This window comes from Scyliorhinus canicula, chromosome 21 (assembly GCF_902713615.1).
Source record: "Scyliorhinus canicula chromosome 21, sScyCan1.1, whole genome shotgun sequence".
NCBI classification, from domain to species: domain Eukaryota; kingdom Metazoa; phylum Chordata; class Chondrichthyes; order Carcharhiniformes; family Scyliorhinidae; genus Scyliorhinus; species Scyliorhinus canicula.
Genome location: NC_052166.1, coordinates 44,220,399 through 44,247,723, shown reverse-complemented (window position 1 = coordinate 44,247,723; position 27,325 = coordinate 44,220,399). Strand labels below are relative to the sequence as shown.

The window sequence follows — 27,325 nt, the reverse complement described above, 5'->3', positions numbered from 1 at the left end:
ATGGGAAAACACACCAGATCTTCCAGCCCCAACCTCATGATTATGAACCTGGGTGTTTTACACCATATTCAGTTGTTGAGCAGAGCTGGAATGGCTGTCATATTGAAAAGTCTCCCAACATCACTGATCCACTATTGAAGAAAGAAGGTGGACCGCCTGAAAATAAAGGTAGACCTCCAGGAGCATTTTGAGACTGGAAGGTGAACCCTCCAGAAAACCTAATTTGGAAATCAAATACAGATGCAACAACTACCCACTGATGTGATGGTCCAGGGTTGTGTGGTGCCTCCATCGTGGACTCCGGAGGCAGCGCCAGGCACTGTCCTGGTGAGTCCTGGCATCTGCACGTCGCATTTTCCCAAATGTATTTCACACCGGCGTCGTAGAGAATCTGGTGTGGGGGTCAGGCCTTCCCATTAATGAGATGCAAATGAGGTTCCTGCCTAGTTCTGGTGGGTTTTCAGCCCTCCATGGCAGGGAAGCTTGGAAGTTTCATGCTGACGTGAAACCCATTTCTGTGCCTCCCGCCATATTCTCCGCCCATGTCTGGCGTCGCACCCGCTGGGAGGGACTTGGGAGAATTCCACCTCATGTTATTTCCTTTAATGCCCTTTAAGCAATTGGAAATGGACAAGAAATGCTCTTGTTAGTGTTGTCCACGCCCCAAAACAAATTAAGAACAGCAGTAGATTTCCAAGACAAAATCCTTTAGCTTCCTGAAGTAAAAGATACCAAGTAAGCCTTCAGAAGTACAAATCAATCTGATCTCCAGCATAACAATGTCTGAAGACAGCTGAACTTATTTTCAGAAAAAATACCCTAACCAGGTGTGAGGAGTGACATGGTGGGAAGGGAATTGGGGCAGGGGGGAGAGAGAGTGGGAATGCTGACTGTGGAGGAATGCCTGCTTTTACATCCATAGAAAATGCTGCAAACATTCTGTAGGTCAGGCAGCATCAGTGGAGACAACAAAGAAGTTAACATTCTGTGTGCAAATTCTTCTTCACAACTGCTAGTTCGAATAGAAAGTATGCACACTTTAACTCATTACCTTATTTGATTAAACTATAGATGATGCCTGGCCGTTTGAGTGTTTCCAGCATTTTGGCTTATGTGTCAGATTTTCACCAGCTCCAATATTTTGGTTTTTGGCCCCTAAAATCCAGTTTCTGTGCCACTTGGTATAATCCTAGTTGTAGATAATGTGGACATCAGGTGAAAATAGGGTGAGACTGATTCCCACCACCCTCTAAAGTATTGCATGTCAACAGTTACTTTCTTGTGGCTGGAGTACTGCAGAACTATGGAACTGTACTCTAGTTTAATCAGTCACCACATTTAGCAGAGAAGGAAAATAAGCTAGACTATTTTGAAAGAAAAGTCATAATCACACCCCTGGTTATTATAAAAGAACTTGAACCGTGAATTAGATATCACTGTTATATACTCTTTTATGATGGAAAATAAGTGTATTTGAAGAGAGCACCATTGATACTTGCTCAGTTACTTGCAATGAATACTTTCTTTGTACAAATGGTAATGAGGCTGTTAGGAACATGTTCACCTGAAGTGCAGCTTTGTGCATTAGAGGTAATTAAACAACCCCAGAGCTAAATATAAGGGCTCAGTAAGGTTAAGTGATGAATAATCTAATGCACAGGTGGTAAGTACAGTCTTTTTGGAGCAGAACCAAAATGCTCGATGAATAAGAATCACCATTTTTACGGTGGTAAATTTTCTTTTGGATCCAGAAAACTAACACTAGAAACAGCAGAATTATCTAGTTGTTTTTTTTAACTTAAAGGTTTCTTGAATGAAAATAGAATAGAATTACAGAATAGTTACAGCACTGAGGAATGCCATTTGACCCATCGTGTCCTGTCACATCTCTCTAAGAGCAGTTCAGCTCGTCCCATTGCCCCTCCCTTTCTCAAAAGGAACATTTTTTTCGGTGCATTTTTCATTCCTTCTGCCTTCATTACACTTGGCGTACATTCCAGATCTTAACCATTCACTGCATAAAAACGTTTACTGTTGTGTTCCCCTTATTTCTTTTGCCAGTCGCCTTAGATCAGCTTCAATGGGTTCTTGATCCTTCCACTGATAGGAACAGCTTCTCCCTATCCACTCTGACTAGACCTCTCATGATTTTCAACATCGCTATCAAATGTCCTCTCAGTCTTCCCTTCTCCAAGGAGAACAATCCAGCTTCAGCAATCTATCCACTGAACTGAAATCGCTCATCCCTGGAAATGTTCAAGTAAATCTTTACTGTCACCTCTCTAAGCCTTCACATCCTTCCTAAAGTGCAGTTCTCAGAATTGAACACAATGCACAAGTGGAAGCTGAGCCAGTGTTTTATAAAATGTCATCATAACTCCCTTGTTTAGTACCTTGTGCCTCTGTTTGTAAATCCCAGGTTCCCATATGCAGTTTTTAACCACTTTCCCAACCTGCCCTGCCACATTGAACAATTTCTGTACCTATATCACCAGATTCCTCTGGTCCTGCACCTTCTTTCAAAGAGTGCCTTTGTTTTAAATTGCCTTTCCTCATTCTTCCTACCAAAATGGATCAGTTGATGCTTCTCTGCATTAATTTTCATCTGACAGGCATCCGCTGACGTCCTCTTGAAGTATTTCACTTTCCTTCTCACAGTTCTCAATAGTTCCAAGTTTTGTGTCAGAGGCAAATTTTAAAATCATTAATCTAGATCATTAATCTATGCCAAGAAAAGCTGTGGTCCTAGTACTAACCCAAAGGGAACCTAGTACTAACCCAAAGGGAACTTCCTGCAATCCAAAATTCCAAGCATGTATCACAATTCTCAGTTGACTGCTTCAGTATCTGAGGAGTTGCGAATGGTGCTGAACATCCCCACTTCTGACATTATGATGGAGGGAAGGTAATTGATGGAGCAACTGAATATGGTAGAGTCCAGAACTACTGCAGCGATGTCCTGGGACTGAGATGAATTGATCTTCAACACCACAACCATGTTCCTTTATGCTAGGTATGACTCCAACCAGTGGAACCTTTTCCCTTGATTGCAATTGTCTTCAGTTTTGCTAGGGCTCCTTGATGCCACACTCGCTATCTTCCTGTCAAGGACAGTCACGCTCACCTCACCTCTTGAATTAAGCTCTTTAATGTGTTTGGACCAAGGCTGTAATGAGACCAGGAACTGAGTGTCCCTGGCAGAACCAAACTGAGTGTCCCTGGCAGAACCAAACTGTGCATCAGTGAGAAAGTTATTGCTGAGTAAGTGTTGCTTGATAACACTGTTGGTGTTCAATCCTTCACTGATGATCTCGAGTCGACTGATGAGGCGGAAATTGGCCAGTTGGACTTATCCTGCTTTTATTGGACAGGATAATCCTGGGCAATTTTCCACATTGTCTGTTAAATGCCAGTATTATTAGAGCTGTACTGGAATAACTTGGCTAGGAACATGGCTAGTTCTGCAGCACATCTTCAGTACTATTGCTGGAATGTAGTCGAGGCTCATAACCTTTACAATATCCAATGCCATCAGCTGCTTCTTGATATCACGTGGAGTGAATCGAATTGACTGTAGACTGACATCTATGATTCCATATTAGTTTAAACTAATATGGCAGGGGGATGGGAACCTATGTAAGGAGTCAAGAGGAGGAAATAAGGCCAAAAACAAAAGACAAAGGGGGAAAAGAAAAGTGATAGTGTAATGACTTAGGTCAGACCTTTGAGATTGGCCAATTAGAATACGAGTTCCCTGATTAGTGGCCCAATGAGGGAACCCCTTTTTATGTATATAACAGGGAATGTCAGATGGTCATGGTTGTTCAGCTGTTGGGTTTGTAAATAAAGGGAATTCTGGTGGCGGGATCTCTGCCTCTGTGGACTTATTACAGGTAGGCAGATAAACCAAGAGCCAGATTCACAGTGAAAAATATTGGGAGTGGGACTAGTAATGTTAAAAAGACCAGCTTAAAGGCTTTGTGCCTTAACGCGTGGAGCATTCGCAATAAAGTGGATGAACTAATCATGCAAATAGACATGAACAGGCATGATATGATCAGGATTATGGAGACATGACTGTAGGGTCACCAGGGGTGGGAACTGTCCAGGGGTATTCAGTATTTAGGAAAGACAGATAAAAAGAAAAAGGCCGTGGGGTTGCATTGCTGGTCAAGGAGGAAATTAACACAATGGTGAGGGAGGATATTAGTTTCGACAATGCAGAATCTGTAAGGGTAGAGCTGAGAAACAGCAAGGGGTAAAAGACGTTAGTGTGCTTAATTATAGACCCACCCAAACTGCAGTGATATTGTTGGGAATGGCATTAAACAGGAAATTAGAGATGCATGTATTAAAGGGACGACTGTATTTATGGGTGATTTTAATCTGCAGGTAGATTGGGAAAATTAAATTAGCCTCAATACCATATGCGGGGATGGTTTTGTGGATCAATACGTTGAGGAACCAACTAGAGAACAGGCCATCTTAGACTGGGTACGTGTAATGAGAACAGAATCATTGGCAATCCAGTTGTGGGAGGCCTCTTGGGTATGGGGAACCATAATATGATAGAATTTTTCATCAAGATGGAGAATTAAGTAGTTGATTCTGAGACTAGGGTCCTGAATCTTCAAAGGAGACTATGATGAAATGAGGCGTGAGTTGGCTATGATCACTTGGGGAACATAACTTAAAGGGATGACAGTGGATAGGCAATGGCAAACATTCAAAGAAGGCATGGAGGAACTACAACAATTGTTTATTCCTGCATGGCACTACAGTAAAACGGGACAGGTGGCCAATCCATGGCTTACAAGGGAGATTAGGGATAGTATTTGGTCTAAGGAAGTAGCATGCAAATTGGCAAGAAAACAATAGGTCTGAGGATTGGGAGCTGTTTAGAATTCAGCAAAGTAGGGCCAAGGGATTGATTAAGAAGGGGAAAATAGAGTATGAAAGTGAACTTGCAGAGATCATAAAAACTGACTAAAGATTTCTATAGGTATCTGAAGAGAAAAAGATTGGTGAAGGCAAATGTAGATACCAAACAGTCAGCAACAGGGTAATGTATAATAGGGTACAGAGAAATGGCTGAGCAACTAAATACATATTTGGTTCTGTCTTCACAAATGAGGACACAAATAAGATACCAGAAATGTTGGGGAACGCAAGGCTTAGTGAGAGGGAAGAACTGAAGGTGATCAATGTCAGTAGAGAAATGGTGTTGGAGAAATTGATGGAATTGAAGGCTGATGAATCCTCAGGGCTTGATAATCTGCATCCCAGGGCACTGAAGGAGGTAGCTCTAGAAATAGTGGATGCATTGGTGGTCATCTTCCATAATTTTATAAACTTCGGAACAGTTCCTGCAGATTGAAGGGTAGCTAATGTAACCCCACAATTTAAAAAGGGAGGTAGAGAAAAAGCAGAGAATTATAGACTAGTAAGCCTGATATCAGCATTGGGGAAAATTCTGGAATCCATTATCAAAAGATTTTATAGGAGAGCGTTTATAAAACAGTGGCAGGATTGGACATGGTCAACGTGGATTTATGAAGTGGAAATCATGCTTTACAAATCTACTGGAATTCTTTGAGGATGTAACGAGTAGAATTGATGAAGGGGGACTACTGGATGTGGTGTATTTGGACTTTCAGAAGGCTTTTGACAAGTCCCCCAAAAAAGATCAGCGTGCAAAATCAAAGTGCATGGGATTAAGGGTAGTGTATTGAGATGGATAGAAAACTGGTTGCCAAACAGGAAACAAAGAGTAGGAATTAAACAAGTCTTTTTCAAATTAGCAGGCAATGACTAGTGAGGTGACGCAGGGATCGGTGCTAGGAGTCCAGCTATTCACAATATATATTAATGATTTAGATTAGGAAAGAAAATGTCATATCTCCAAATTTGCAGATGACACCAAGTTGGGTGCGAGGGTGAGCTGTGAGGAGGATGCAGAGATCTTTCAGTGTGATTTGTACAAGTTTAAGGAACCATTTGTCGGCAGCGGTTGGGGTGGTGGGTTCGGGGGAAAAGGGGGTGTCAGGGTAGTTTAGGGGAAGAAAAGGGGAAAGTTAATAACATGTTTGAAACATGCTTATATTTGGTTGTTGTTGTGTGCATTATTGAATGATTGTGTTTGGAATAAAATATATTTTAAAAATAAATTTTTGTCCCAGATTTTCTTTTCTAAAATATTTTCAACCGCCAAGATTAAACTGATGAGCCTGTAGTTTCTGTGTTTATCTTAAAACCCTTTTTTTAACAAGGGTGAGTGTTTGCAATTATCCAGTTCTCTCACACCACTCTTGTATTTGAGGCAAATTGGAAGATTATGGGTAGTGTCTCCTTAATTTCCAACCTTATTTTCCTCAACACCCTTTCATAAATGTATAAGTAAATTGTACAATATCGATCAAAAATATTGTGGAAATTGAGAAGGAATATATTAAGTTATTACTGCTTTGCTATTGTGTTATAACATTAGGTAGAAATAATAGCCTTGTAATTTACTTGGAAGGAAGGCAAATATTGTTTTGTAGTATCTTGACAGTTGTAATAGAACGGTCAAACATTCACCTTGGCTGGTTACTCAAGTAGACGTTTATAATGTGGAACAGTAGGACAGTGCCGCATTCCTTTTAATCGACTTTTTCATTTTATATTCTTTCATGGGATGTGAGCATTGCTGGTAAGACCAGCATTTTGTCCATTGCTAATTGCCCATGAGAAGACGGTGCTGAGCTGCTTGCTTGAGTACATGTGGTAAATGTACTCCACAGTGCTGTTTGGGAAACTATGGAATTCTAACCAAGCAACAATGAAAGAGCAGCTGTATATTTCCAAATCAGGAGGGTTTGGAAGGAAACATGCAGATGGTGATGTTTCCTTCTGCCTGCTACCCTTCTTCTGGACTGCAGAGATTACAAGTTTTGAAGGTGCTATCGAAGGAGCCTTAGCTAGTTGCAGCAGTGCATGCTGTAAATGATGTCGCAGTGCAGCACCAGTGGTGGAGATTAGCAAATCATTTGATGAAATGAAACCCGAGATAAAATAAGTTACTCTGGAGCTGATAATATATGACCAAATTGAAGTAATTTAAAACCTGGTAATAAATACACCTGTCTTCCATTGCTTTCTTTTCATAGTTTAGGCACTTTGAGCTATTCTTAAACCTGAACTTCAGAAAGTAACATTTACAGTAATGAAACTCCAACAATAAGCTTGATCAGTCAGTACAGCAATACATTCTGACAGTGGGCATTACCTAAAGATGATCATGATTCCATCAATGTTCCGGCATTATGTTCCAGTCATGAAATTCAGAGCCCCTTCATCTATTATATCGCATCATCTGCATTCTTGTTTCCCTTTGCAGTTATTTTTTAAAGATTATTTCACTACTTGTAGGTCCCGTGTGGATAAGTTCATAAAATTGTGCAAGAACAATTCTCTTAAACTGAACAAAAACAACACAAGAAAACTAATTATATAGACTTTAGGAAAAAGCCAGTTAATGATATTGTTCCTGTGAAGATTAATGATTCGGGCATTGAAGTAATTACGAGCAAGATGTATAAGTGTGAAATTAGATAAGTTGAACTGGAGGGAACAGTGTACAGATGTGGCAGCCTCAAAATTAAAATCCTTTTGGGTTGATTGTACAATCATCAAGCTCTTCTCTTTGGCTGTAGTTGAGAGTGCAATGTTTTCCGGTGTCTTGCCTGGTACTGTTGTCTTAGGAAAGCAGAATCTTTAAGGGTACAGAGATTATTGAACCAGAAGGAAGGATATTTGATAATATCGGATGAGCAGATCTTGCTTGACGAAATCATCTTTTGAAGAATTTTAGAGAAGGTAATGAATGTCTTGAAATTTGAAAATCACCCCTTGTCTCAGTATTCCCAGTATGGGTATGTTCAGGAAAAAGGCTGCAATTCCTCAGATGTGGGACATGGGTTCCTGAACTCGTCCGTTCCCTTCGCTTTAAAAACTTTTAACAGGTGTTTGACGTATGGATGAGCCGAGGATATACACTTAGGGTGAAACTCAGTGATTAATTTAATACATTGGAATAATGTTTCAATACATCTTTTAATTAGAGTTAGATTTCTGTGATGTGAGAATCTTTCTTTTATTGTTATCATTCATTTATTTGTTATTCATTCGACAAACGAGTAGTGTACCCAAAATTAATTTCCATTTGGACAATAAGTGAAATTGATGACTGCAAGAGAGGAAGATTCACTTTTATCAAAAGGAAATTGTTACTTATGTTGTGGATTTTTCTTTATGCCATAATGCACTGTGACCTCTTACTGTTTCACATTCACCACGTTGTGTTGTAACACGGCCCTATTGACAAAGAACGGGAGTCTCATGGCAGGAAAATTGCATCTAGCCTCGGGCAAGGTGGTGTTTGCAGGCGCACATGCTTTCACTGTTTTGAAGGGGAGATGAAAGTACTGCCACAAGGCTCACCACCACTTGACATTTTTGTGAGATGCAGTGGCTATGGGGAGTGGAAATGATGCATGTAGAATAATCATATATTACTCAATGAACAGATTGCAGCATGACCTTGATTCTAAACTTAGTCCTGAACAGTATATTAATTTCTAGGGCATCACATGCTTCATGTTATAATTAGCTCATGGCCAAATGTTCTTTAATATTTTAATTTTCAATAGTTTTATATCTTTCTTTTACCCTCTGAGCATAGTTTATTTCAAATTTATTCTTGTGGCTGAAACAGGTACTGTAGCCTTACAAGATTAATGGGGTTAAGACCAATGTGTTTGGGGCAAGGCAGAGCCAGCAGATCCAAGTCCTGCCTGCTGCACAATGCTCACTAGCCATTAACTAACTGGGGCCTTTGTAAACATAGTAATAGTTATATTTTAATGAAGCTATGACAAGATGAAACTTCCCTCCACCACTCGGTTATATTTGATTCAGACAACTTTGATGCCAAGTTACACTAAATGGTTCACATTAAGCCAAAACTATTTTGCTTCACTGCAATAATAACAATACTTTATTGTCCCAAGTATGAAGTTACTGTAAAAAGCCCCAAGTCACCACATTCCGGCCCCTGTTCGGGTAAGCCGGAATTGAGCCCACGCTGCTGGCCTTGTCCTGCATTACAAACCAGCTGTCTAGCCCACTGAGCTCATCCACAACTTGGTGGGAATGTGAGGTTGTGAGGAGGATGTAAAGCGGTTCAAGGAGATTTAGACAGGCTATGTGAGTGGGCAGGAACATAGCAGATGGAATATAATGTGGAAAAATGTGAAGTTATCCACTGCAGTAGGAAAAACAGAAATACAGAGTATTGCTTAAATGGGGAGAGAATTGGATGTGTTGATGTCCAAAGGGTTTTCTTGTTATGAGTCACTGAAAGCTAACATGCAGATGCAGCAAACTATTAGGAAAGCAAATAGTGTGGCCTTTATTGCAAGAGGATTTGGGTATTAGAGTAAGGAAGTCTTGTGTGCAGTTTTGGGTTTCTTAGCTAAAGAAGATTCACTAGACTAATCTTAAAATGGTGGGTTTGTCCAATGTTTGAGGATACTCTGGGCCTGTATTCTCTAGAGTTTAGTAGAATGAAGAATTACCTCAGTGAAGCGTCCAAAATTCTAACAGGGCTTGACAAGGTAGATGCCGAAAGGATGTTTCCCCTGGCCCGGCAATTAGGTTGGGGGGGGGGTCTGGAATCAGCGAACCCACTCTCAGATTAAAAGGTAGGCCATTTAGAACTGAGATGAGGAGTAATCTCTTCTGTCAGAAGATGGTGAATCTTTGGAATTCTCTACTTGAGAGGGCTATGGAGGCTCAGTCATTCGAGTACGTTCAAAGCAGAGTTTGATACCAATTACATCAAGGGATATGGGGATAGGAGAAGATGGCATGAGGGAGACAATTGGTCATAATCTATTCAAATGGTGGAGCACCTCGAGGGACTGAATGACCTACCGCCAGTCCCATGTTCCTAACTCTAATATGGTCAGTGGGTGTGTAAGTTGACTGTTATTGACTTTTCTCATTCACTCAGTTAACAGTTCCTTACAGTTAGTAATATATCTATTATAGCAAAAATAGAATTATTTGATTTCATCTAGCCCTATCCACTCTGTGAAGCACTTGAACGACATCTGTAAAGCAAATTAAAAATGTCCCACATGGTTTTAATTTATCTATCAGCTATTTTGTCCTGCTGACTTTAATGCCCTGAATTGCGATCTACATGAAACCACTCACAGCTTTCCCGATGTCATTTTCCAAACACTGTGGCATTCAAAACCCTTCCACAGTCTTTAGAACAATCTTACTTGTTTTACAAATTGTGGTGAAGCCTATAAGAGTTGTTTTAGGGTGTTGGATACTGTTTGGGATGTGCTAATGAAGTCTTTGTAGTCTAATAAGGTTAACAATATGTATTTATTAACTATAAAAACTATATGCTGCCTCCATGCTTGTTTGTGCACGTGGCTCTGTCCAACATTAGTCTGGCCCTTGTGTTGATCATAAGCTCTCTTGCATCACTGTGTGGAAGATCCCATGTTAACCCTAAATGTGCCAGATCCTTAAACTACAAGAGTTAGCCCTTGTTGTGTTCTTTGGTTTTCTGTCTATCCTTAATATTTTCAAAAAATGTGTAACCTATGCATGGTTGTGGTTCAAAAGTTTATTTCTGTCGAAATGAAGCTTTTCCTATAATTCACAGCTCCAAACAGTGTTTTCTTTTCAAACGCAAGTTCGCATCATAGGCATTGCTGAAAATTTCAATGAGGGTTGAAAGATAGCTCCTTTAGAAAATACTTCAGATTAAGATGGACAATTCAAAAGATTTCAAATGGGAAAGATTACAGACTGACAATATGCTTTCCTTCTCCTATGCCTCCTTACATGTTCATGTAGAGAAATTACCCACGAAGCATTCGGAAAATGTGTAATATTTCAGCACAGTGGTATCCAAATCTGTGGAATTGTCGATAAGGTCAGCTTCTGGAATCTGCTGCTGGAATTGGTGGAAAAAAAATGACTTTCACCGGTTGATTTGGTGACGTGCCCCATCGTATAGTTTGTTTCGAGTTGGCAACAAGGAAATAAATTGGTTATGATACTTTGTGATGATCATTTTAGAACATTTCCTGGCATTTAGGTTATACCTTTCAATCCTGGTAATTGTTCATTCAAACTTCTATGATTGTCTAGGTGGAGGAATCTGCATGTTCAGGCAATATCTTGGGTGAAGTTTTCATTGGACACTGCGTGTAATGCTCTAACAATTTGCTTCAGAGATTGGCATTGTCTCTGTTCAGATGCCATACCCCACTAATGTTTTATCATTTGACTTGATGATGTGAGTAGGGGTAAATGATTTCTACAGGGCAATGAATTGGTAGCTAGAGGATATAAATTTTAGGTTATTCTGAAAGAACGGAAAAGTCTTGTTATTTTTAAATGCAGAGGCATATTAGGATATGGAAGTAGAACCTATAACAGCCTGTTAAAAGGAAGATGGTTAATTATTGAAGAAGAAAAATTGAAGGGGTTTGGGGAAAGAACAGTGATGAGGTTAAATGAATAATTTCCAAAATGTAGACAGTTCTGCACTTTAACGTTTTATGCTTCTATCATCATCTCTGGGTGAATGTCTCAGTAAACCAGTGTTTTAAGGAAAAACAAGGGGGGAAATCATGAAAATCCAAGTCTTCCTTTATTGCAATATTACCCCCCTTAGAGGAGAAAATACTTATAATCGCTCTGTAATACAGAATTTGAGTATTGCTGAGGAACGACGTATGCTTTCATCTTCCACTCATTGGGACAGATTGGAGAATGCCAAATTTCAAAGTGAATGACAGTCTATACTGCATGAGAATAGGTGTGCTGATTAGTTGGTAAGTGGGCTGTTGTCCAAAATGTTGCCACGTGTAAGTGAGCCACATTGCAATCCCCACTGATAATCTTAAATTATATTTAATAGTTACAATGCTTGCACAAAGTTACGCATATTCATATGCATGGACCTGTCCCCTGCAAGCAAAATATCCAGGTATTTCACCATATTTGAATTAAACAAACATAGGGACAGTAGTTCCCTGGTATATTCCCAATGGCAACGTCTCGAAAATCAGAGTCCACTTGCCAACCTATCAGCGCCCTTTTCCCATGCCGTATAATTGTCGCTCCCTTTAAATTTTGCTTTTTTGTGCCTGTCCTGATAAATACAAGACACAAAGATTTAACAGCATATTTTTTTTTAGCAATTCTGAAGTTCTCTACGGACATGCAACTACCTGTTTCAACCTCCTTTAAGACAATTGCAACATAATGATACCACTTGTTTTTACATTAGGTACCATCACTAGATTTTAAGCAACTTGCATTCATATTGCTCTTTTAAATGTGGTAAAATGGTCTGGAGCGCCTCACTAGACCAAGGCAGGCCAGCAGCATGGTTCAATTCCTGTACCAGCCTCCCCGAACAGGCGCCGGAATGTGGCGACTAGGGGCTTTTCACAGTAACTTCATTTGAAGCCTACTTGTGACAATAAGCGATTTTCATTTCATTCATTTCATTTCAAGTATTGAAAAAATAAAATGTGATAAGAAAATAAAACTACATAATGAGATATTACGGCTTTGTCAAAGAGATAATCTTTTAAATTTCAGAATTCTCCGACCATTTACTGGCGATGTAATTGTCTTTGGTCAGCCGGCAGTGCACCCCCACCCACTAGTGTCCTGGCAGCATGGGATGGTTCCAATGGGAATTCCCATTGACAGCGGCAGGAACAGGGAATCCTGTTGCCAGTGAACAGTGCATGCCGAAAAACACGTGGCAAGGAGGCCGGAGATTCCCGGCCAGAACTTAAGCAGCGGAAGGCACCATCGCAACTGGTGGGGCAGTGAAACTTGGGGATGTGCAAAAGGCCAGATATGGAGGAGTGCAGACATCTTGGAGAGTTGCAGGGCTGGTAGAGGTGTAAGATGCAGGGAAGGGTTAGGGCAATGGAAGGATTGAACACGAGGATTCGAATTTTAAAGTTGAGACATTGCCAAACTGAGAGCCACTATAGGTCAGAGAGCACAGGGGTGATGAATGAATAGGACTTGGTGCAAGTTAGGATGCAGGCAGCAGTGTTTTGATGAGCTGAAGTTACAAAGGGTTGGTCATGAGAGGCTGGCCAAGGGAGCAATGAAATAGATCCAGAGATAATTACCATATTAATAATATAACCATCCAAAACCCTGATGGACTTCTGGGTTTGCTGATATACATCTTTAGTAGTAGATAAATAAAAGTTAATATCAATACATCTTATTTTATATTACTGTTCAGTTGTTCAGCAAGAATGTGTGATAATAATGGCTTGAGTTTATTGAAGCTCCTATTAACTTCAATTCTGTCTTCTCTATCACAGATACGTGACAGTTAATTTTCCCATTGGAATATCCTGTAGCTCTACTTTTCTCTCTCTGTCACAAATCCTGTCATTTCAATCATCATCTGTCCTAACAACCCACGTATATCGCTATTATGTCCTACCTCAATACTGAATCAGACTACCGCATTGCAACTTCAAACCTAATAACAGAAAGGATGTATGATATTTGACACTGTTGCATCTTTTAAAAGCTTTATTGCTCTGCAGTTTTCAGTTAATAGTATTTGATCTTGCACAGTTTTCTTTGGCGCTTCAGCACCATCACAAATGGTGCGTCTAATTTCATCTGTATCAGCTACGTCAAATTCTGTTTCCTACATGAGCTGTCTGCTTATTATGTTCCCCTTTATGGGTAAATTTTTTAACATCACAGAATAGATTTCTTATTCTGAGCAGAAGAAACTTGTCGACCTTCTAAGGTATTTCAAATAGTCATTTTTCATTATGGACACTGGTTTTTAATCAATGCTAATACTGCCATGTGGTTCAACCAACGAGAGATTTGCCTTCCATTGCTGGGATTTTTCAAAAACTTGTGCCCTCTTGGAAGTAGCATATTTCCTGAGATGCAGAGTGGTGTCAGATATGCTGGTTTCCTCACTCAACCATCCGCATTCATCCTTAATTTCTTCGATGCAGCAGTCATATCTGAATAAAAATAATGTGAAACCGCTGCTGTATTAGAAGACTGCCATGTAATCAATAGTTCAGTTTTTGATTTTTCATAATTTGTACCAACATAAATCCCAATCACTGGATTCCTTCCATTCAATTTAGTAGTGTTCTTTGTAACTGTAAATTGGTTTTGAGAGTTTCCCCCAAGAGAAACAAAGGACTGACACGTTGATTTTTTTTCTGCCTAATAAACCTTTTTATCTGTTTCGCTTGCTATAATCATTGTTTTAGGTTAACTGCCATTTGCAGAACAAAACTGGAGCCTTGACTGTGAGATCTCTGAGTGAATATGTTGAGAATATAAATGCAAGAAGGAAGAATCATAGTGATTCTAAATACACTGACTGAGAAGCATGTAAAGTGGCCCTTATCTCACCTAGAATTGAACAATTGTATGTTCTTTTACTTAAATATTACTAGTTATCGTACGTGGTTTTTAGCTTATTAAATGAATCAATGTTGCATCCATACCTCCGATTTTGGAACCAGACCATTGGATATAAATGAAGTCACGGTCGCTCTCTTAGGATCACAATAATGTAATGGCTCATTTGTCAGGTGCAAGAGGAAAAGCACAATAATGTGATTAACTGTCCCGATTTAAGATCTGGCTACCTTTTATCTTGGGCTTGAACACTACTAAATTGAATGGAAGGAATCCAGTGATTGTGATTTATGTTGGTACAAATTATGAAAAATCAAAATCTCTAACCCAAATCACAGTGGTATTTGATTTACTTCAGGTTCTTCAGTGTACTGATTGTCTTTTTTTCCCCCTCCTTATTTTTATTCAAATACCCAGTTGTCAACACTAAAGAACAGACTTAAGAAAGTGTCAACAACCACAGGTGATGGAGTTGCTCGTGCATTTTTAAAGACTCAAGCGTCTCTGTTTGGCAGCTACAGAAATGCTCTGAAGATTGAGCCTGTAAGTTGAACAAAATTACTGCACACCTCCTGCCATACAATAGATATATGTTATTCATGCTTAATAATGAACCAGCTGCATCTCAACAGTATATTAATAATGCAATGGCCAATGTTTGCAGTATTACATTTTGCGCACAAATGCATTTTTCTAGTTCTAGTATTAACATAGAAGATCTTGTGTAAAATTTGCTTTTAATAAGAGTAGCCGAGTATATAAGCAATATTTTCTTGATATTACATAGGAAATCAGTTATATATTATATTGTGCAATAGGAAACTGTAATGATGTACATATAATTAATGATGTTACAGTAGCAAAACAAGTTATTTTAGCATATGTAAATACGTAGTCATTTTTTTAAAGTTTGAAATTTCAATGTCTTGCCCACTTACTCAACCACATTAATTTCTCCACTACTGTCCTCCACCACTACTGTGCCATATTATGCTACATGAGAGGGCTGGGAAAACTCATGTCATTTCTAATGTACTTATCATAAGAAATTTTCCCTATCAGCTATAGGAATGAATGTCATAAAAATTAACATTGTGTGAAAATAGATTGATTTATAGTATCTTGCCTGCAGAACAATGGTCAGATTTGCATTCAGAACCCATTGTCATATTGATTCTGTGTACAGAAACGAAATACTGAAAGGATGCCATTAAACTGTCATGATTAGTACATATCTCGTTTTGCAAAGAAGAAACTATTTTGGGATAACTGCTTTTATAACCCCTTGGATGGTTCAGCTTACTAAGACACTAAATAACAGGAGCAGGAAGTAGGGCTCAGCTATTTATTTATTCTGTAATTCCTAGCCTATGCTTAGTTAATTCATCTCAGTGATGGTGTTAGAGTTGGTTTCAATGCCAGTTAGTTAACGAGGGAAAAAATTGCAAAGGGTTCCTAATCATTATGCAACTCTGAGCTGAAAGTGCATACGTTAAACAGTGTTGCACTGTATCAGGCTTGTCTATGATTTTGCCACCTCCAACGCTCCCAGGCAATAAAACTGCTGACCAGTAGTTAGTATTTTAGCCCAGATATAAACGAGGTACCAGAAGCATCGCCTAACAAAGAGATTCAAGGGAAGAGATGGGAATGATTTTTTATTTTTTCATGAGATGCGAGACTCACTGGCAAGGCCAGCATTTGTTGCCCATCCGGTATGCCTTTCAGATGAGTGGCTTGCTAGGCCATTTCATCGGGCAGTTAAGAGTCGACCACATTGCTGTGGATCTGGAATCACATGTAGACCATACTGGGTAAGGACGGCAGATTTTCTTCCCTAAAGGACATTAGTGAACCAGGTGAGTTTTTATGACGATCGATAATTTCATGGCACCGTCACCAGATTAGCTTTCTATTCCATATTTATTAATCAAATTCAAATTCCACCAGCTGCCGTGGTGGGATTTGAACACTGCACTGTAAATTCTATGACTTTATGACTCTGTGTGTGTCCCCATTATGGGCCCTTGCATTACTAGTCCGGCTACATTACCACTACAGCACCAAATCCTTCCTAAATTATTGAAGATAAAAATAACTATCTTATTTATTACTCATCGTAAAGGATTTTTTTATTGTAAATGTTCCAAAGTGAACAGCTCTGTCCATTCTTGTAAATACAACGCCAATCGTTGGTTTGTTTTGCAGTGGTTGAGGCTGAGGCAGGTGGAGCAGGTAGACTAGGTGATCAAAAGCCTGGCCAAAAGATGTTTTTTTAAGTAGGAATTTAAAAGGCGACTGGAGAGGAGAGAACCCAAAGGATGGGCTGAGGAGGAGAAGGGAAAGAGTGCAGAAAAAATCAAAAAAGGGAGCTGAAGGATACAGGAAGAGATTAAATTTGGATAATTTTGTAAAGACAGGTTGGGGAAAAACTGTGGAGGAATTTAAAGACAAGGTATCTATATCCAATGTGTTGAGGAGCAGGCAGCAAGATCAGCAACGATGGATGTAATTGGCTTTGACAGGTGAGTTTTAAACATTTTGGAGTTTACTATGCAGGACACCAGCAAGGTAGGTAAACAAACTCCAGCCTAGAAATGATAAAAGTATGGATAAAGTTGTAGGTGACAGGACGGTGGAGAGATAACAGTAAATAATATTACAGTGGAGGAAATCAGCAGTCTTAGTGAAGCAGGATGTATGAAGATTTTTCATGATTCGAGTCAGACTGAGAGAATGAGCAGAGCCAGAGATGGCAAGAGAGCCAAAATTCTAGTGGATGGGTGGGGTGGGGGGGAGAGAATAAAAATATTGGTGTTTCCATTGTTCAGTTGGAGAAGGGTTTTGTTCATTCACAACCAATGGCAGTCAGACAATTGACAGCACAACAGTGATAGTGGAGTCAGGGAAAAGCTGAAGAGTTGGACCTGGGTGTTTCCACCAGATATATGGCTATCAAATGAAACAAGAGTAGCCTAGACTGTTGATAATTCCCTTCTCTGAATATCCCACTCATGTTGATTAATCAGACTCGCCCTTTAATGAATAAAATGATGTGAAGAGTCAAAAGGCTGCCACTGTCCAGGGCAATGCGCAATATCAGGCGTTGCAACATCAGGAGAAATAGCTGCAGAAAAGGAGAGGGCAAAAAAAGGAGAGGAGAAAATAAGTTATGTTGTTCGTTTGCCCTCCATAAATATAACTACTTGGGTAGTGTATTGTAATCCTGTGAAGCAATGAAGCCAAGATAATGGTTGAGATTCCTCTACTGACTAAAACAACAATCCCTGAAGATTGTCTTTAGACAGCTGAGTTTATATCCTATATATATCCTAGCATTAGTGTAATATTGACGGCTAGTTAATGATACAACATTTCTAAAATAATCGCACCTTTGATTTAGTGCTCATACAAGTTGCATCATATTATTTTTTTTAATAAAAATACTTTTAACACTCCACTCAAATATGTATATTCCACTAATCTTCAAGTGCCCTGTATGTAGGGCACGTTATCCCTTTTATGAACATTCTATTCCATATCCTACTCTATTAATAAAATTTATGGGATTTTTGCTAAATTTAGTGGAAGATTATATTGCCTTCACAGAAGATGATCTTAGCCCATTAAAATGTACCCTCAAGCATCTAAACCTTTTGTTAATTTCTTCCTCCCTTCCCCCCCCCCCCCCCCCCCCCCATGTGTAGAAACTGCAAGTTAATGATGCTGTGTTTGCTATTACCCATCTCTCTTTCCACTGACAATTGCTTGCAACTTCAGTAGCTGCTAAGTTTTGGTAGATTTGTGGAAAGCTTCATAAAATGGTGCTCTTCATCAGCCACTTCATTGAATCAGGGAATTTCTCCAACTAACAAAGAGTTTTTTTTCCTTTTCACTTTAGTTTTTTGTTATCTTATAAGCCAAGTCTTCAGTGGGTTTGTATCAAGTTATAGTGTGTAGATATTTCACCATTGAGTGGCTCCCTTATAAATATTAAATTGGATCTCTGGAATTGAGGACATGTTTCTCTGTGCTCCGATAACATTGTGCAGAAGGAAATTTCTGTTAACCTCTTGTCAATTGTCAATAGAATAGTGACAATTCTCTGCAGAGACCTCTTGTCACTGACTCCCTTACCAGAGGAAATTCCATTTCCCTATTGAAGCTATCAAAACTCTTCATAATTTTTAAACAACCTTTGAGAATTTTCTCCACCACCCAAAATAATCCGAATATCTTCATAACTATAGTTTCTTGTATAACTATAGTTTCTCATTGCAGACATCACTTTGGTGAATCAATGCTCTACACCCTCTATGGCTTTAGTAACTTTCAATATCTTTTCAATAATGCAAAACTGCATACCAGTTCTGTGGCTTAATCAATGTTTTGTCTGAATTTATTGTTATGTTTTTTGCTGTTATACCTTGTCTTTAGCCTTTGCAGCCTTTTAAAAAATGCAATAAATGTTCATTATTGGTAATCAAACTCTCTGTCACTGAAGATTAACTATATGAAATGTGGAGCCGCAATCTTCAGGAATTGCTGAAATTGTAAAATTTTTCAGAAATATGTCAATGTTTTTATTATTCTTTTGTCATTTTTCTCACTCTTAATCTAATCCTTTTCTCCCTCTCTTTATTCTGCTTTCTGTACCTAAATTGAAAGTTAATTTATTCTCTCTAATTCATACTTCCATCTTTAGTCTGATTGGTTAAGCAGATATAAAGTTTATTTCCCTGTTCACTTAGGTCCTAGACGCCTTGTTGCAATTACTAGTTTGCACTTTTAGCATTTCCATAGAAGCTTTAGTACCACTCGTGATCTGAGCTTGATATCAGCGTCTTCCTGTTCGTCCCCATATGCTTTACAATCTTTGTGAAGGTGACTGAAAACAACGCTTGTGTGATAACCCTCGTGAGGACCACAGGGAATCATGGATTGATATCCCCGTGGGTTTCGTAAAATGCAAGTTCCTGTGGTGAGCAGGTGGAGGCCCGGCCAGCTGGGGCTTGTAAGTGGAACTTTAAATGTAGCTCCCAGGCCCGGACCGGCAGGTCCCGAGAGTACAGGGATGGGACATTTGTTTTGTTTGCCACGGTAACAGTTTTATTTGCAGCTTAAAGTAAACCCAGTTTGGACATTAATTTTGCACCTCCTGGAATTATTACACCTTGGTAAGGAAAAAAAAACATTTTTGGAATTTGCATCATTCAATTACAACATGAATGCGCCTATTTCGATTCATGCTTCTAAGTTCTCTTGAAAGTATAGTTCTCTGAATGTCCTAGCTATTATTCCTCTCTCAACCAACATCACTTAACCAAGATAGCTTGATAATTTGTTCCTTTAGGATCTTACTGTGTGTAAATAAGTGGTCCTGTTTGTCAAATGGTTCCATTCAGAGCTTTAAAGGAAGTAGGTGGCGGGGGACTTCAGATGGAGTATGGCTGCTACTAAATGTGACTCGATGACAAAAACGATCAATTGGGAAGTGAGAGACCTTACATAGCACAAGCTGAATTGGAAGTGTTCCCACATTTGTACGGGAAGTAATGAAAGTGCTTGTAACAATATGAGATGTATATTTATTGATTGTCTATTTAAAGTGAAATGTACCTTTTTATTTGAAATATCTTTCACCTATTAATGTTTGAATTATGTTGATTTTGGTGGATTTGTTCCAGAAAAAGGTTTAAAAAGTGCAGTCTTGTCCAGCCGAATTCTTTCTATTGGCACTTTGGCAATTCTTTCCGCTTTGTATAGAAAATATCAGTTTCTACAGGGATTGTAACACTACAATTAAAGACAGGCTTACTTAAAATGTTGACATTTTTCAGCTAATTAAAGAGGGCCAGTGTTTATTTGAAAAGGATAGACCATGCCTGATGGGACCAATTGAGTTTTTTGAGGAGTGACAAGGTAGTGGGCAGGAGAATGTTTGTGAATATTATTTATGTGGATTTCAAGAAGGTAACTGTGAGAGACTGTTAGATAAAGTTGAAACTCATGGAATTGAAGGCATGTTATTTACCTAGTTAGGAAATTGGCTGAGCGGCAGGAGACCGAAAGATGATGTACTGGGCAGGAACTCTCATTGACAGGATGTGACTAGTAGTTCCGTAAAAATGTGTGTTGGAGCCTCCGATATTCACCATATTTATTGACCATTTCGATGTTGGGGTAGAAAATGACATATCAGAGTTTGCCAATTGCATAAAGATATGCTGCATTGGATGTATTGTGGATGGAAGCATAACATTACAAAGAAATATTGGTAGCTTCATTGAATGAACAAAACTGTAGCAAATGGATTTCAATGTGGGGAAAATGTGAGGTCACGTATAGATCAGAGCACCATCTAAATGGTGGAAAAACTAGAAACAGTGGTGGTCCCACTGGGGGCTAAAATGTCATGAACAAGTATAGAAAATAATCAAAAAAGACTAATGGAATGTTGGACTTTATATCGAGAAGTCTAGAAAACAAGAGCAGAGAAGTTATGTTGCAGCTGTACAAAACCTTGGTTAGATCACACCTGGAGTATTGTGAGCAGTTCCGGGCGCTGCACTGTAGGAAGGATATATTGGCTGTGGAGGAAATGCAGTGCAGATTGACCAGAACAGGTACTGGCCTCCAAATGTTAAATTTCAAGGAGAGATTGCACAAATTAATGTTGTATTCCCTGGAATAAAGAAGATTGAAGTTAATTCGATGGATTTTTTTTTCAGGACACTAAATGGAACAGATGGGGGGATCAAAACATTTTCTTCTGGTATGGGGAGCCAGGTCCATAGTATAGGAATTCGAGCCAGTCCTTGCAAGAGTGAAATTAGACAACACTTCTATGAGCAAAGGGTGGTAGGAATTTGGAACTCTATTCCACAAATAACGGTTAATGGTGGACCAATTATTTATGTTACATCTGAGATTGATAGATAGTTAACCAAAGGTATCAAGGGGAAAATGTAGGTATGTGCAATTAGGTCACACAGATCAGCCATGACGTTGGAGTATGGTGCAACAAGCTGTAGGGCCTAAATGGTCCACTCTATTCCAGTGTTTCTATAATGACAATGATGATACTTAAAAGTAATTCATTGGATGTTAAGGGTACCCTGAGGACATGATCAGATATTATGTAACTGAAGGTTGTCTCCTTTCCTGTTTCTTCTGGTTGAATTCACCATCGCATGTTCATATAAAGTCTCACCCTCTGCTTCGCTACCTACATAATCTGGCAATACCTAGTATTCTGGAGAGAATGGGTTGAAGAAAAAAATGATAAATAATACATACTTTATTCTGAGTGTTGACAGTTGAACCTTGCTATACGTGCATTTTACATGTGCTTTGTCGGAAATTCAATATCTGCTGCATGTATGTGCAGATCTCGGTTTCGAAACACTAAATATTAATGACTTTGTCATTGTATCTCATAACCAGGTGGTACAAGCTACACAAAATGGTTGGAAAGGTTTCCAATTCTTTCTTACTTTAAACCTAAAGGAAGTATGAGCCTTAGCAAAAATAAATGCAACAGAGGTTTATGTGCACATGAATAGGCAACGTTTTCTCTATTTCAAAATGTACCTTTGGATTTGGAATATATTGGGAAGACAGTGAGAAAGAGCCAAATTAAGCAAGAGGGAAAATTTGAGGAATGGGGGGGGGGGGGGGAGGGAGGGGGGGGAGGTAGCTATGGGTGAGGCAGGTCAGATACTGGCGAACCATGTTTCAAGGAGATGACATGATCAGTACAAAAGGTGAGAGTAAAATAAGATACTTTGAATGCACGTATTCCTTTGGTTCCTCTTATGGTTATCCCAAGAGTGTAATAAAATAATTATTATCTACAGTTTTTGGTCTGTAAGATAAGTTATTGTCTTCTGTTGAAGTGACTGCAGGTGTGAAATAATGTCCTTGCGCTTCTGCCTTCCATTATAAATCATTCTTGACTCTTTTCTAACCTTTATTGGTCAAAACAGATAATATAGTCATTTTTTAGGCAGTTCCATAATTTTAATTGGAGCCTGAAGTGGTTGGATTTAAAATTAAACTGCTTCTCGCAAGGCATAGTGATGCCATGTGTTGGTGGACACAGGTTTGTCCCACAGTGCCTCCAATTCCAATTTACTATCGGTGGTAGGTGCTGAGTATGGGTTTTGGTATCTCCCTGTAAGCTGCGAGCTAGCATCAGTGGGCAAGTTGCTGTGGGCTGTTTGTTACAATTCCTGACAGCCAGCTCGCAAACAGCACAGGGAAAACTGAGACTTGCCTTCTCTCAACCACAAGTGATTTTTGGGTCCAAAGATAATGGCTAAAACCGTATAATTTTTGAAACTATGAGGGGCTAATTGTGAGGAGGGAAATTGTAGTTAATTAACATTTTACCTGTGTAAGTTAGAACACATAGTTTGATGTTACAGTATGCTATCTCGTGTGATATCAAGCTGTACTCCATCAGGAAAAGGCTATTAATCATTCAGAGCAGAAGCCAAAGCGTTGGGGAATTTACAGTATTTTGTACAGCCCAATTACAAATGTAGTTCTGTATGTTTAACTATAAATATCAGTAGAGTGATTTAAATTATATCTATCTAATCTGAACCTATCCCATTTATCATATGGAATTGCAGCTTCAGTGATATTAGTAATCATAATTAGAACTTTGTTTATTTCTAATGTTTTCTGGACAGTTTGATCTTTCATGTAGCCAGTTTAATCTTAATTGTGCTGTATAGAAAATGCACAGCAATAATTGGATGCCATGCATGGCCTGTCCTTATAAAATATTACACCCAATGCAAATAACACAATTGATGATCTGGTTCAAAGTACAGAAGACAGCATGGGTATTAAACTGATGAAGTGCAAAGAAAAGCATGTTTGTAACATAAAGAAACTATGAAATTCTAGTGTTGTTTTGACTGCACTTAATAGAATTCTAAGGACTTCCTTTTGTGTAAATTAACTCTTCCAAAAAATATACCTGGAGTACGTTAAATACCAATTAAATTGCAGCATTCAAAATACACAACCTGTGGTCTTCTGGTTTCTGATTTCACTTGAAAGTCTAAATCATTCTATTTATCAATAAATGTAAATATTTATGTATATATGGAGAGAGAGTATATGAAATATGAATGCAAGTATTGTTTATTTTATGATTACAGGCTGCTAGAATTGAATATCGATGCTGCATTGCTGTTCTTGAACACAACTTTTCATCTAAAAAAAAGTTCAATGTTTTATTTGATGCTATATATTTGGAAATTGATGTTCTAGAAAGCAACTGTACATCTGTAACTACAAAATTGGCCTTAGTTAAACAATCTTTACAAATAATTAATTTGGAATAGACTATAAATAGTGTGCAATAGGTCAACAGGCAACTGCTTGTGAGTATCTTCCCTGAGTGGAATTGAAATCCTTTGTACACTTTCTCCATATTTGAACACTATGATGTATTATCAGGCACTGAACTATTTGACTGTCTGACCATATGACCTGAGGCACTTAGGTTGCCCAGAAATCGTTTATCAGGTTTTTCAACAAATCTGGTGAGTAACTACTTCACTTAAGAATGGATTCCCTTGATTCCTATTTGTTATACTCTTAAGAATTAAATGTACTTTTCTTTGAACTTCTGACCAAAATCTTCATGTTAGAAGGTGGAAATATAGGAAAACTGTTTGGAAATACTTTGCTGTCAATTTAGTGGCTCAAAACTTTTGCTCATGCTACTGCAACAAATTCAATTTTATTTTTACATGCTTCTAGCAATTCAGAACTTCCCGTATTTGCTGTTTGCAATTCCCAGAAGGAAATGCCCATCATATTTGGTGGAGGTTTATTAGACAACAAATCATTCAGCTCTATGGTGCTTTCACTGTGCCCACTGAAAAAAAATAATTGGTCTCAGGAATTACAGTTACATCAGCAATAGGCCCAGACCTTCCGGTCTCCGAATCATCGGAAACCGAACATACCCCCAAGATGCTCGATGGGACCTCCTCAGATATCCCAATGCACTGGCTCAATGGGAATTGCCTGGGAAGTTTGAACATCTGATCGGTAATTCATTTGCTCCCCAGGACTCTGAAAACATCTCAAACTCCAAGTTGGTGTTGAAGATTTTAGACGATTCGTGCCACACAAGTACCAGGCAATGACTATATCCAAAAAGAGAGAATCAAACCATCGACCCTTGACATTCAATGGTATTGCCATCGCTGAATCTCCCACTATCAACATACTGGAGGTTACAATTGACCAGAAATTGAACTGGACTACCCATGTAAATACTGTGATGGGTAACTCACCCCCGACTCCCCAAAGCCTGTCCAGCACTTACAAGGCACAAGTCAGGAGTGTAATTGAATACTCACCATTTGCCTGGATGAGTGCGGCTCCAACAACACTCAAGACGCTCTACACCATCCAGGACAAAGTAGCCCACTTAGCACTCCTTCCACCACTGCCGCACAGTGGCGACAGTGTGTACCATCTGCAAGATGCGCTGCAGGAACTCACCAAGGCTCCTGACGCACCACTACCACCTAGAAGGACAAGGTAGGATATACACCGGCACCTAGAAGCTCCCCTCCAAGTCACTCACCATCCTGACTTGGAAAGATATCGCCATCCCTTCACTGTCGCTGGGTCAAAATCCTGGAACTCCCTCACCAGTGCCACAGTGGGTTAACGTACACCACATGGATTGCAGCAGTTCAAGAAGGCAGCTCATCACCACCTTCTCTGGGCAATTAGGGTTGGGCAGCAAATGCCTAGCCAGCAAAGTCCACATCCCATAAAGAATATTAAAAGAAAAATCCTTGTCTCACTCCTGGGTGACTATACAACTGTCACCCCTGCCTCCCCCAGACCCAACCTGACGTAGCCCCCAACAACCCTAGCTGGAGATCTAACCCAGGTCCCTGGCGCTGTGAAGCAACGTTCCTACTATGCTATCGTTATCATCTGCATCGCAAATTAATCAAACTATTGTCACTTACATTACTTGGGAGTACATTTTCAACTGAAATAAAATTAATTTAAATTTTATGTGTCTCAGCTTAGGAGTGATGTGGAGATTGCCGGCGTTGGACTAGAGTGAACACAGCTCAGGAGTAACACTCTAGTCTTTGAGTCAGAAAGTTGTAGGTTTGAATCCTGCTCCAGAGACTTGAGCCCCAAACCTAGGTTGACACTACAGTCTAATACTGAGGGACTGCTCAAATGAGGTTAAATCGAGGCCCCATCCCCCCCATCAGGTCGGAATTAAAGATCCAATGGTACTATTTCGAAGAGGATCTGGAGCATTCTCCCCTATGTCCTGGCCAATATTTATTCCTCAATCAACACTAATGGAGCCTGATTAATATAGAAGTTCTGAATGTGGAACAATACTGTGCACAAGTTTCCATGCTTACAAATTGTAACAGTGTACTCCGATTGGTTGTGAAGCTCTTTTGGATGTCCTGAGATCAGCAGAGGCGAGTCATTCTTTCTTTCTTTGTATTTTCTTACCTATGTACCATTAAGAAATTGATTAACTTCTTTATGATGTCACTGTTGTGTTGGGACGTTAATTCAGGAGAAATATTTTATTTCTGTTGATATTTAGAAGTGGGACAAAATTAGAGTCCTGTTTTGGGTGCGTTTAACAGAGTGTTTTACGACACCTGCAGCACCGAGAATGACACCGCTATTTAACAGCACTTTGCCCTTTTCTTGGCCTTGGCGAGGAACGCCCTGCCGAGGCCGCACTTTAGTCATTTCCTGCACTAGCGAGCTCAGCTCACCGGTGCAGGAAGAGTATCCACGGATTGGGTGCCATTTTTAAATGCTGCCCCTATCCTTCAACCCTCCTCAGCCACCCCACCATTTCCTCAGAAATCTCCTCCCCACTACACCCAACTTACCTCTTACCCCCTCACCCCACCTCTTAAGGGCGAGATACGCCAGGGCCCAATCCCTGACATGGGCACCCTGGCAGCACCTGGCTGTGTCAGGGTGGCACTGCCAGCCTGGTGCCCTGGTAGTGGCGCTGCCAAGTTGCATGGCTGGCAGTGTCATGGTGCCCAGGTATGTCAGCGGGAGTGTGAGGGTACCAGAGAGCCCGACCACCTAGGAGTTTCCGAGGACCTGGGAGACCCCCCCCAGGTGCCATTACATGTGGCCCATGCTTGTGGATATCAATGCTAAATGGCGCCATGGTGAGGCTCCCAGGCGTGGCCACCATTTCCCGGGTGTCAGGACAGCCTTATTTAAATGAGTCTAATGGCTCCCTTAAATATGTTCATCTGGATTTTGTTAAATCTCGCGTGGTGTTTTGAGCATTGCAAATCTCGCGAGAGGCCTCGTGAAATTCAATAGCCCGTCACTAAGTCAGGCGTGACGAGGCTATTAAATCATGCCCTATATACTTGTGGCTTTATATAGACTCACTAACCCAGAAATATATATTTATCCTAGCCATTCTAACACAGTAGTCATGGTTATATCTGTGGTGACTTTCAAATCATGTTTAGTACCAGTAAAAATAAATTTATTGCCATTAACTTCAGTTTTGAAGCAAATGGTTTAAATTTACTGCAAAAAATCCCACATTTGTTTTCTAAAGAGATGTTAAACAGTTCCACAATGTACACTGTCACAGCTCAGGGTCTAAACTTCTTAAGAAGTATTAGCAAGAAAGAACAAAGGACATTTATTGATGTTGTATTATAATTAACTTGACGTTACAAGCCCTAATCTGACTGCTTTGCATTGCCTTCAATCCCAAAGCACATATCTCTCTTTG

The 27,325-nt window shown here is 39.6% G+C and overlaps 1 protein-coding gene across 8 annotated transcripts in view; it reads left to right on the top strand.

Annotated features, from left to right (window-relative positions):
* Window positions 1-27,325, top strand: part of LOC119955553 (DENN domain-containing protein 1A-like) — a 641,178-nt gene that overhangs the window by 438,789 nt on the left and 175,064 nt on the right. For all 8 annotated transcript variants that reach the window (XM_038781844.1, XM_038781841.1, XM_038781843.1 and 5 more), the window contains exon 13: window positions 14,935-15,060. In XM_038781844.1, coding sequence (XP_038637772.1) covers window positions 14,935-15,060 — 126 coding nt within the window. The remainder of the gene's footprint in view (window positions 1-14,934; window positions 15,061-27,325) is intronic.